This window comes from Drosophila novamexicana, unplaced genomic scaffold (assembly GCF_003285875.2).
Source record: "Drosophila novamexicana strain 15010-1031.04,08,12 unplaced genomic scaffold, DnovRS2.1 tig00001062-arrow-arrow-pilon, whole genome shotgun sequence".
Taxonomy (NCBI): Eukaryota; Metazoa; Arthropoda; class Insecta; order Diptera; family Drosophilidae; genus Drosophila; species Drosophila novamexicana.
In genome coordinates this window covers 866,043-878,760 of record NW_020824838.1, presented here as the reverse complement: position 1 = coordinate 878,760, position 12,718 = coordinate 866,043, and the positions used below count along the sequence as shown (strand labels likewise).

Below are 12,718 nucleotides of genomic sequence, written 5' to 3'. Positions count from 1 at the left end.
TGAGGGTGGCGGAGTCGGGGTCGGGGTTGGGGTCAGGGTGTTATCTCTTGGCTGGGGTCGCGACTTTGACTAAGTTGCGGCAGGCGATTTGTTGTTGCTGCTGTCAACGGGCAACAATTTATTAAGAATATTGAAAACAATTCCTGAAGCACCCCGCTGCAAACCCCCTACCCCCCTTCGGCACCCTTTCAACACCTGATCCAAGTGCCGGTGGGAATAAAATTGCATATAAAATAAACAGACGGCGGGCCTAGAAACTGTTGATAAACAAAATAAGCTGATGAGTGGAAGAGGGTGGGGGAGCGTACACTGAAGCTAAAGGTGAAAGTAAAACGTAAACAGCAAATGGAAAATACGTAAACAAATTGAGGAAAAACTTAGAAATGCGTTTGCAGCAACATTCAGTACAGTTAGCAACATGTTGCTAGAGCGTAAAGTTGCTATGAGAGAACAACGGAAAGAGAGAGAGAGAGAGCGAGAGAGCGTGTGCTGCCAGAGAGCGTAGCTAACGTTCATTTTCGTAGTTCGAATTTCGAAATTGAGCTGCCGCTGTTGCCGGTCTCAAAATGTGGTCGTTGTTATTGTTGTTGCTGCTGTAATTTTACATGCTGCAAAACGGAAGAAGAAAAACAGCAAAACTGAACAAAAAATCAAGCGCTGGAAAAGCGCACTGCGAGACATTGACCTTGATCATCAGCATCGTTGTTGTTGTTGTTCGAGTTGTTGTTGTTGTATATTCGTCATTGGCTTTGGCTGCTGTCTGTTTTGCATTGGCCAAATGCCTTATGGGGATTTGTTAGAAATGAACCAACGAAACAGCTGCGTATTATAACTGTTATATTCCTTACGTTCAGTGCGCGTCCATGTTTATTTTGTTTTTGTGTCTATCTATTTCGCAATTATCAGTCAATTGGAAATTGGAGACCGAACCTGAACAAAGTCTGTGAAATAAATTGTTTACTCAATTGTTTTCGTATATATGCTTTTGTTTTTCTTTTAATTACAAAATTTTCAATTTTAAAACAGCTTTTTTTGCAAAGCAGCCCGTGCGTTGTCGTAAGCTGATATTCAAGTACTACAAAAAACAAGAATAAACATATGTATGCACATACACGCATATGTATTCACATGTATGTATGTATGTATTTATTTGCAAACAAGAGTTTTGGACTTAAATTGCAAACTAACCAAAATAAAATAAGCTAAAAAAATATAAAATCAAAAAGCCCGCCATTGTTAGCGGCAGAGGACAGCAACAAACACATGCGACAAGCAGCGCTCGGATTCAACTGTTCAATTGCAAGCACTGCAAAGCCAAGTGAGAGAGCGAGAGCGCGCGAGAGAGCGTAGGTGTCGTTCATTTACGTGCACAAAATGAACGCAAGCCAGGAAATGTTGCACAGCAACGAATGCGAAGCGAGCGTGTTTCAACATGCGAGCGCACCTCGTGCGCCTGTATGTGTGTGTGTGCGTACAGCCAGGCAACATTCGGCTGTGCTGCTGCCGACCGCTGCCGACTGCTGCTGCTGCTGCTGCTGCTGTTGCTGCTACTCGCCTCTCGCTATGGATTTCAGTTTCAGTTTTTGACTCGCAGTCGCCGCCAACGGACGTGTGCGCCTCGCGTGAAATTTTGAAAATCAAACGAATGAACGAATACGAAACTTTATCTCAAACGCAAAAGACTGCACGTAAAAAATGTGAATGAAAATCGTGAAAAGTGTTCAAACAAATAAATGCAAAATCAACACAACACAAGTGCAAGAAATTAAAGCGAATAACAAGCAGTGCTTACAAAAATTTTGGTATCCAAATATTTTTCAATTCTGTGTCACAACAACCCAAAATTCAATACAACAAAAAACGCCAGCAACAACAACAGCACCAGCAAAAGTTGATTTGGAGTCCTTTAAGCTTTTTTTATTTTTCGGCGGACAGTAAAAAACAGCGGGTAAGTTCGCCGAGCAGCGCGTGGAATAAATGCTGAAAGGCTGCCAAAAAAAAACAAACAAGCGGGCCCACCTTCAACTAGACTTAGAGTTTTCGATTTCGAGAGTGGTTTGAAGCGGCAAAAAAAAGCTAAAAACAGTGGGTGATAGAAAACTACGAACGGATGCGACTCTTGAGTGGGTCGACCCAAAAGCTTATCAGCAGCAACTGCAGCAGCAGCGGCAGCAACTGCAGCAGCAGCAGCAGCAGCAGATTAACGCTTTGGCTTTGACTTAGCTGATGGACGCTAAGAGTGCGCTCTAACTGTAAAACAGTTGCAAGCTGCTTGCATTTGTTAATCGATAACGGATTATCGATAAGTCCAAAGCAATGCAACAGCAGCTTAATAGAAGGCACTTTACCGTGAGGATTAGCTATGAAATATTTCGATTTTAAAGGGGGATAAAAGAGAGTTTAGGCCCAGCACACAGTTAGACGAGTTATTTGCTGTGCTAATAAATAATAAAAAGTGCTTAAAAATTAAATAAAAATCTCTAAAAAAATTTTATGTGTGCAAATAACGGAGCAGCTCGTCACAAAGTGCATGACCAATACATGAATCACATATAAATTTATAAGAGTTATATGTGCATATGCCATTATGTTTAAAGATTCATAAATACTTCTGATTATGATATAAGTAGAAGCAGGAAATGCGCTAACCGCTAAGTGAGATAGGAAAATCGGAAAACTTCTGGGAATTAGCGAATGGGAAAAGAAAATTTGTGATCTATTAAACTGAAAGTTTTAATTTAACATTTTTGCTTGACAGCCAATAAAATGTTTTATAAAGTATGCAGAATTTTTAAATAAGTGTATTACACATGTAGATATGGAAATTCCTAGTTATTATTACGTATTCCCATGGTATTATTTGATATTTATTGAAATAAATATACAACAGCATAACAAAAAAACACGAGAAAATAATTGTTGAAGCACTTTGTCAAGTACTTTATAAATTTAGAACTGGGAAAAGGCATGTGAACTTCTTGCTTTAATTCTTCAGTTTCTCTAAAAAACCACAAGCTGAAAAGCAAACAAATCATTTTTGAACTGAAGAAGAAGAAGACGAATCCACAACGCGTGTCCATTCTTAAGGCATAGAAAACAACAACAACAACAACAACAAAAACAAGAAAAGTGCCGACAAAAGCTTTAATTATAACCAAATAGAAAAAGTGAACAACAAATGAAGAAGAAGCAATGCACACACAGCATAGCACTTGTGTCATCTATGAGGTTAAGCAACACACACACACACACGCACAACACACACCTTTGTTTAACTAGCCCAGCGAGCTGTGTCGTCTGTTGTCTAGGGTTGAGTTCGGGTCTGCCTCTGCCCCCTCGTCTGGCAAAGTGTCAACAGTTTTTGCTTTAAGTAAATTTGATTAAATTATTAGCAAGAGGCAGGCGCAACAAGTGCTTGCCACATTTGGCGGCAGCTTCATTATTTTCTGTTATTTCTTGGCTCCCCCGGTTTTGCCTTTGCTTAATCCTTTGGGTAAACAAGCCAAGGCACATAACTCATATATTTGTGCCAAAACAAAATTTATGACGTCGCGGCAAGTGGGCAACGCGCAGCGAGCGAGTCTCGTGTGTATCTGCAAGATACACAGGCGCGTATCTGCCAGATACAAGCGCTAAATGAGCTGTTAAACGCGCCGCACAGCAGATAAATAATAACTCAATCTCAAAAGCCTACGCGAAAAGAAAATGAACCGAATGTTGCCGAGTGCAAAATCTCAGCTTATAAATTGTATCTTGCAGATACATTCGTATTAAATTTTGACCAAATTGAATATTAATTGTGCACACGCACCGACTGCTACAAATGTTTACCTTTTCTCTTCTTTTTTTTTTTTTTTTTCTTTGATTTTGTGGCAAAGGCTCACAGGATTTCCGTTTGCTGTTTGCTTTCAAATTTATTTGTTTGAGCTGCCTGCGCCTCGCATTCCCTCCCTCCCTCCCTCCCTTCCCGACAAACGCTGTCTAATTAGTATGCCGAGCGCGTTTTTTGTTCAGCTGAAATATATTTTAAAGAGAAAAAGCAACTTGTGCGTAGTTGCGACATAAATTCGTGGCTAAAAAGAGTTGACAAAACTTGTGACTTGTAATGGCTTTATTAGAGTCAGCCGCGTGGGAATTGACTGCATGCTAATAATTGAATAGTTGACAACGTCAGAACCAATTGTGAATTATAGTCGAAAAAAACGGATGAAACTGAAGAAGCAGCAGAAGCAACTGCAACTGTGCTTTGAAGCTCGTTCAATTGTCTGTTGGCATATGCTAAGCGGCTTAGAAAAAACACGCGCTAAGCACCTTATGCAAATAGGCCCAAAGAACAGAAAATAAGAAGAGAAGAAAACTTAAAAGATGAAGTAAACCAAGTAAAAAAATTACAAACAAAACGCACGCGAAATTTGTTACAGTGAATTTTGAAGCATGCGGAAAATGAAAATAGAAACAAAAAAAAAAAAAAAAACACAAAAGAAACGAAAGAAATCTGAAAACAAAATATTTGTTATGCGCTTGTAATTTTCTCGCAACGCAGAAAGCGAAAGTCGTGAAAAAAGGCAGGACTTACACGACCGCCAAGGGGGATGGGAGGGGAAGCGGTGGTTCAGGGGAGAGCTGGGCAAATTCCGCCGTTTTTTCATGCTCAGCTGCCCGGCGGCGGCGGCGGCGACGGCCCGAGAGAAGCGAGAAGCGAGAGCGCAAAGAAAACAAAGTTTATCGCAGCCGTCGCAGGACATGCTTACTGTAATTCCCCCCTCCGACCCCATCCCCTCACGCTCCCAAGCTCTTAATGCTGAGTGACATTGATGTGACATGCCCGTCAACTGCCGCTGCCTCTGCCTCGTCTGCTGCCGCTGCCTCTGCCTCGTCTGCTGCCTCTGCTGCTTCTTCCTGCTTGAACGAGGCGCGTTGCTTTATTTAAAAGTTTTGCGTAATGTGGCCGCAGCAAGGGCCAAAGGGAGCGGCCAGGGCGGCGTGTTTGTTGCACGAGGGGCGTGACGCTGTTAGTTGCCCCTCTTCCCCTTCCCCCCCTCCACAAACACCTCGTCCGAGTGGACAAGCACAACAAATAATAAATGATATGTAAACTAAGGCACAAGTTGCTGTAGGTCTTTTTCTTACCGCCTCAACTTCTTCCCGTTTGTTACGTTTTTTTTTATGGTTTTTGGCTAACGCATATTTTAGCCTAGATTTCCTTCTTTTTTTTATTTTTGGTAATTTGTAGCATGCTTTGGGGCGTACGCGAGTTCTTAATAAGTCTTAAGCAGAACTTGCAGGGCGAGGTTTGAGAATAGATAAGTTTAAGCTTAAACTAATTTGAACTATTTTCTTGCTAGCAGAAACTGGAAAAGCAACTTTCAAGCAGATCGTTCTTGCTGACACTTAGCTGAAGTAGTTTCTTAGGAATAGATAAGTTTTTGCGACAAACAAATTTAAGTATTTGCCAAAAACTTTACTGAATGCAGCAAAAAAAAACGCGAATTTAAAATGTTTTAAGCATGTGCAGGCAAATAAGAAATAGACAACAATTAAAAAAAAAGTTTGCCGTTTTTTTATATTTTAAGACTTTGGCCAAGAGACAACAAAAAGGCTGATTATAGCTATTATAGTGCTATGTTTTAATTTTTAAGAATATAATAAATATATATAGGAAGCATTAAAACCAGCTGTCTATATTCTGTAAATTATATCCGGGTTTTTATTGTTTAAGTATTATTCATTTTTTAACACAATTTTTGAATACATTTTAAAATGTTTTGCAAAAAATATGATCTAAAAACCGATAAACAATTAATCAATTTAATAAATACGATTTGCGAAACGTTAATAAATTGTATATGAAAAATGTAAGATGTGTAAATAAAATCAAAATTAATTATAAAGCCTAATTATAAAATTAAAATATTTTCAAATGGCTTGCAAAGGCGCATTTGGCACAGAAAAAATGTTTACATTTTGAACTCATTTAAAAAATATATCTGAATACATAAATTATAAGTAAACATATTATGAAATATTTTTATGTTATTGTAAGATTTTTATAAGATATAAATGTATAGCAATATATGTATATATATGAATGTTATAATACTTTTGTATATATATAATAATTATTACTTATATTATCAATTTGAGCTCAGATATAAAAGTTCTATTATCAATTGCTGCATATACCTTGCCGTGATATATCATATTTTGCCACGCTATATATGATATAATATGGTATACTACAGGATATCTTATGGAATATAGTGTAATGTACAATATCATAATATATAAATATATATATATATATATATACTATATACTATATACTTACTTTATCATCATACTGTACTAAACCCATTTTTGCTCTCTGCCAACCTTGCCTGTCTGTCCCCCTACTTGGCAACGGGCTTATCGATTCCCTTTAGCAATTGGCCAATATATTTCTATCGTTTACCAGCTCAGGCCTGTTACATTTGTTCCACATATTGGAAATTGTTATCCCGCTGTGGCCATAACACTTATCGTTTGCCCAGAGACCAAAGACTACTAACTACATTAAATGTCTCAATTTTCCGAATGCCGAATGCAGTTTGGGTTTTCTTCTCTTTTGCGAGACTACCTGAGCTGCATATCAGTTACATATATATGTGTGTATGTGTGTGTGTGCGTGTGTGTGTGTGTAGGCCAGGCAATGCCCAAAACGAATTAAAATTACACGTTCAGACGTCGCGACTGTGCGAAAGAGCTGGATAGATACGGAAAAGAGAGACAGATAGAACTGTCGATCCTTGGAAAGAACATTTATCATTGTAGCTAATAAATGTGTTTCCCATTCAGTTACCTGAGTTTTTGTTGCCGGTTTCTGTTTCGGCTTGTGACCCAAAACGTGGTCTGGCTTTCGAATACATACGATTGAGTCATTTAAATGCGTGGCAAAAAATAAAAGAAAAACGAAAACCAACTACAACCCCTGACAATTGTCCAGCTAATTTTGATATTGCCCTAGACAATTTCCAATCGAAATTCTCGCTGAGAACAATTCAATTATATTCCTATACAGCTGTTGTTTCGTCGCTGTCTTGCCGCAATTGTCATTTTTCTCCTTTCAAGTGCCCAATCGCCAGTTACATAAGGCATAAATCAGGCTTGGGTGAAAGTGGCTGAGAAAGTAAGTGGAGAGTAAGTGTATTGTGCAACTAGTTCTATGGAGCAGTACTTTAATTGGGAAAGGGGCTGCCAGCTTTAATTGGTGTGCTCTATCAATGAAAGGGGTTTCGACTCGCCCAATCCTCGTCTCTCTTCCCTCGCCCCTCTCAATCGCACTCAATCTCTCAATCCTTGAGTGCCTGCCTGGCGCTATCATAACAAGCTGCGCGTCGCAGCTGTCTTTAAGTGTGCTCCACAAATGTATTCCAAGCCCAACTTTAAGCCAATTATCTAATTGCTAGCATTTCACTTTGATTTTCTCTTATCAGAATGCCGCTGTCCACCGCCTGCCTCGCACGCTAATTACCCGACCGACTACTCACCTCGACAGGACTTTGATTTCCATTTGCGCTTCCTTGGCGCGTCCATAACATTTCCGTTTTACGCTTCGACGGGCTGCCAGTGCGTCCCTGGAGAGCCTTCGGATGCGATGTCCCAGACTTAATCTCGAAACAAATCGATTTCGTTGTCTCGTCTGCTCCAGCTCAGCTTTCGTTTCCTCTCCTTGTCCCTTCCTTACCTTGTCTTGTCTTTTCTCTTCTGTTTTGGCCAAGTTGAAGTTTTTCAACACGATTTATTTCATTATTTTGCAGCTCTTGGGGATTGCAGCAGCGCATTTAATGGGCCGCTTTCAAAAGCTAATCAGCAGACAGACTCAGTCTCAGTCTCAGTCGCAGTCGCAGTCTCTGTTTCCAGATGCCAGATGCGAGACAATTCAATCGATTTTCAAAAATCCAAAAGAAAAGACTATAAACTAAAGCTTTAAGTTAAGTTTTTGTATTGTTATGCAGCCTTTGGCTGCATTTTGCTATGGAAATTCAATATTGCATTAATGCTGCAGTTTTTTGTATACCCTGTAAAAGAGGGAGTACACAAATATTTTGCGTCTATTGGTTTTCCCATTCCTTTCTCTAAAACCAATTGAGCTCCTGGACTAGAGACCTTAAGATTCGTATTTAAGTTCTTAAAGCACGGGGTAAGCTAACTTTTTTTATAACTCTCTATTTATTTTGTCTAATCGCAGTATATTAAATCTAAATAGAGCTCATATAGCACACACAAACGAATTTAAACTACTTTTTTGAATACCCATACTGCTCTCCCCATTCTATCAAGCGCTGTCGCTCTTTGGCGTTGACTACAGGGTATCTAGCAGTCATGCATTCTGCGCACTTTCCTGTTTTATTATTTATGTTTTATTTTTGTTATTTATAAGTTTGACTTCGTTTCAATTCCAATTCCAATTTCAATTCTATTCAATTCAATTCAATTTTCTTTACAACATTTCGTCTTTGACATGTTTTGTGTGTGTCTCTCTCCCCCTCTCGCGCTCTCTCAGTCGCTCTGTCGCTCTGTATGGCTGTCTCTTTCGGCTGTCTGTCTGGCTGTCTGTCATTGTATTATTTCGAGTTCAAGTTGGAGTCTCTTTCTTCTGCCCCGTGCAACATTGTGTGTCAGATTCGCTTCGTCGTCTTCGTTTTTAATATCTTTTAATCTCCAATGTCAACAGCGGCTTACATTTGATTGCAAGACAACAGCAACAACAACAACAACAACAACAACAACAGCAGCAACAATTGTAGTTTTTTTTGTGAGATCTTATCAGTTGACTTGGCCTGCCTGCCTCTCTCTCCTCTCTCTCTCTTTCTTTCTCTCTCTCTCTGCCACACTCTCTGACAACTGTCAGCTCACTGTGCAGCTAATTAAATGGCCCAACTGGCAACATATGTTGCCTCCACTTGCCTCCTCGCTCTCTCGCTCTCTCTCTCTCTCTCTCTCTCTTTCTCATATCTCCCCTGCCTTGTCTTGGCCTTTCCCTGGTTACCCCACGCAGCAGCCACATAGACTCTTGAGCTCTTGAGTTTTCCCGGCTGTCAAGTATCTGGCAGACAGCCGAGAGCTTAAGCCGCAACGTAATCCACATGGACTATGGCAAAGAGAGATTCGGCTTTGGCATTTTTGCATTGATGGAACCAATTTGAATGCGACTGTCAAGTTCAACGGCAAGCAGATGCTGGCAGTTATCTATAACTGGTAGGCAATCGATTGAGGTCCAAGGGAATCTAAAGCAGCTCAACTGTCAATTAACATATCATTAAAATCAGTGTATCTGGAAAGATAAATGTCGATAACAGAAGATATCGATCACACTTCAAATGAGGGTGGTAAGAGAGGAAAATAACTAACTGCCCATCGACGGAACTATCGATAAAACAGCAGCAGAATTCATAGAAACTCTTAAGACTTTAACTTTGAATATTCAAAATGCAAAATATCGATTTGAGTATTCTCTTGAAATAAACGATAAATTTGTTAGCAAATATTAACAAAAGTAAAAGTTTTAATATCGATTAACATTTATTGTAAAGAATCTCGATAGCTCTTCAAAATTATCCCATAATGTAAATCTGACAATTATCGTTGACATAGTCAATCCACGAAACTCGATCTTTTGCTGACTAAATGAATGAATATTCCCATCATGCTGTTCGCCATTTCTCAATTATTTTGTCAGCATATGTGTGAAAAATAACAACAGAACCGCAGCCAAAAGGATAATAAAAATCATAAAATAAAAAAACAACAGAAAGGACTGACTGCAGAGGGGTTAAAACAATTGCCAATGAGTCGACAGATTTAGGTAGATGAAAAAAGAAATATGACTAGGAAAATGTATATTTAGCTGAACAGTAATAAAATTGGAAGGGCTAAAAACAGGACACACGCACAACAACAAAAACAACAACAGCAAGAGGAGTAAAAAGCCAAAGCAAATAAAAATAAATACGTAAAAAATAGAAACGCATTAAACAAAATCAATAAAAATTAACAGGCAGAGCTGCCCCGTGGCTAGAAACTTGGGGTGGATTCTGTCGAGGACACGTTAGGATCGTTGCAATTGTTAGGGGTGTGTGTATGCGCTGAGCCCCCTACCAAGTTCAAAAATATCCTGATAGTTGCAAAGTGGGGTTTATCCCTATAAACTCTTTGCATGTGCCAAAGGAAGTGTGACCAGGATCAGGCCAGTTATTAGCCAGCGCAAATGTTACGTGCCAAGCAGTACAGTTGCCAGATAATTGGAAGAGACAATTAAAAAAGAGAGAGTGAGAGAGGGAGAGAGAGACTGAGTCCAGACAAAAGACAGCCGCCAGCTGTTGTCTGATGTCCTCTGCATGTCCTGGCCACATATTCATAATCCTCTTCTAACCTTAGAATTTTCTTTCTTTTCTTTGCAGCGCCGCCGCCGTTGACGGCTGTCCAGCAATGACAGCGATCAGGAAACGCATTTGACACGCAGCCCAAGATCTCTAATACACACACACACACACACACACACGCACAGTCACTCACACAACACACACAACACTCCACACACCCTCAACTCACACAACCAAAATCAGAAACCAAAAAACAAGTTAGAAAACGCAAGTCAAAAGTCGCAGCTTGCAACAAATGTGGAAAATGTTGGATACCATGATGGACGCCGATCTCTTCATGTTCGATTGCGATGAATGCGCTGGCATGCCGCTGGCGCCACCGCCGCAGTTCCTCATGCCGCCGCCGCCGCGACCCCCGGCCCTCGCCGAGTACACGGTGGTGCCGCAGGACTGCAACGAGGAGCAACTAGCCCAACAGCAATGGGAGAGCGATGTATGCCAGGCCATGCCGGTGAGTATTGTGTGTAGTTTACCATGCGACCAGGGTTGCAACCCTCGCGTGCCTAATGAGCTGGGCCTGCTTAGGGTGCACAGCTGTTGAGATTTTCTTTAGCAATCTGAAGGTGTCAGAAATGTATGTTGCCTTATTGAATTATTGCATTATGCATACGAGCAACAACAATAGTAATAATAATAATAATGCGCCCTTTCTTCTTGTAATTGGGGTGTTGGTTCTGTCGAGGGGGCTGGGCCAGTGGGCGGGTCGGGGATTCGTGGCACAAGTGCTAAAAGTTGAGTGTTTGACACTTGAGCTGATTGTTGTGCATTGTCTGGGTGCCTCGATTTACGACATCTGATCAAAATTCTGTTCCAAAAAGGTTAAAAGTGTTAAACAGAAATTAACATTACCAGTGAACATGTTAATGAGAGCGCGGCACAACTGTTATGCTAAAATTGTGCAATTAAATGTGGTACAGTTTATGCTGTTACAGTACGTTGAGATGAGAGTAAAAGCACGCGCAAACAATTTACAGTCAAACAGGTTTTGCTCGTAAGTTAACTACTTAACATAGATGTAAAGCTTAACAGAAAATGTTTAAGTATTAGCACAAGCTATTAACTAACTCTCTGTAAACACTAAAGGCCATGGAACTCTTTAAAGCCATTTAAATTTCCAGCCCACTTAAAACCAAAGACAGCCAGAAACAAGGTGACTCCCACTTTTCCAGTTACATTTTTCCGGTTTTTATATTTTGTTTGGGCTCGCAGACAACCACAAGGCAACACTTTAAAGCTGTTTGCTTCTTGAAGTCCTGACAGCAGCTGTTGCTGTTGCCAAAAAAAACAAAATATATGTATATACATACATATACATATATATATATACAAAAAAACGTCATCATTATGAGGCTGGCCAAGCCAACCCAACCCAATCCCCTCGCCCTGGCTGCGAGGCCTGCTGGCCGGGAAACAGCAACAAATTACAATAACAATGAAAAGTTAAGCGTCAGGGCACAAAAAGGACAACCCAAGTAGTTGGCAACAACAACAACGACAACAACAACGGGCCATGGGTAATGCTCAGGGGGCGGGGGTTGGCGGGCCAGGGGGCTGTAACGTGGCAACATATGGTCATGCAAGGCGTAACGAATTCAAACTCCGCCCCAACCACAAGGCCAACTTGAAGATAGTCAGCGGTTACACGAAAATGTTACAAATTATTTTATTAAAAAAGTAAATAAAAAATGTTGAACAAAAAAAAAAAGAGAAATGAGAAAGGACAAGGAGAACTTTAACCAAATGTAACCCGGCACTTGGTCTAATCGCTGAACTGTTTGTTTAGGCAACAGGCGGAAAAACCAGACGAAAATTTAGAAAAACACACCAAAACAGAAGATCAAATTCCACATCAACACATCAGCCGAGGGCGGACACATCGATAAGCACACGAGACTCACGTGCCCAGAGATTTGTCTGTGTGTTAGCGCTTGCCTCTCTTCATATTTTCCATCCATTTTTGTGCATGTGTATATTTCTTTTTGGGGCAGCCCCAACACGTCGGAAAACTCAAGTGCTTTCCACTTAATTTTGGACATTTATGTAACAGACAAAAATTTCAATAAATAAAAAACCAAAAGCAAAAGCAAACTCAAATGTGTGTGGTCTTCCGAGCGCCAGATAACGAAATATGATGATCCGGATTTTGTGTGTGTGTGTGTGGGCACTTGAGACTGTCTCCCTCTCTCTCTATCTCTCGCTCTCTCCGATTCTCCCTATCTGAACTTGACAGCGAGTAGCTGCTGTTTTATGCTGACAAATCAAATGTTAACATGAACTTAATGTCAGCTTTAACTTAC

General features: G+C 40.3%; 1 protein-coding gene across 1 annotated transcript in view; it reads left to right on the top strand.

Annotated features, from left to right (window-relative positions):
* Nucleotides 1-1,551: 1,551 nt before the first annotated feature.
* Nucleotides 1,552-12,718, top strand: part of LOC115766209 (dendritic arbor reduction protein 1) — a 29,198-nt gene continuing 18,031 nt past the window's right edge. The window contains exons 1-2 of the mRNA XM_030710061.1: nucleotides 1,552-1,948; nucleotides 10,440-10,872. Coding sequence (XP_030565921.1) covers nucleotides 10,657-10,872 — 216 coding nt within the window. The 5' untranslated portion in view covers nucleotides 1,552-1,948; nucleotides 10,440-10,656. The remainder of the gene's footprint in view (nucleotides 1,949-10,439; nucleotides 10,873-12,718) is intronic.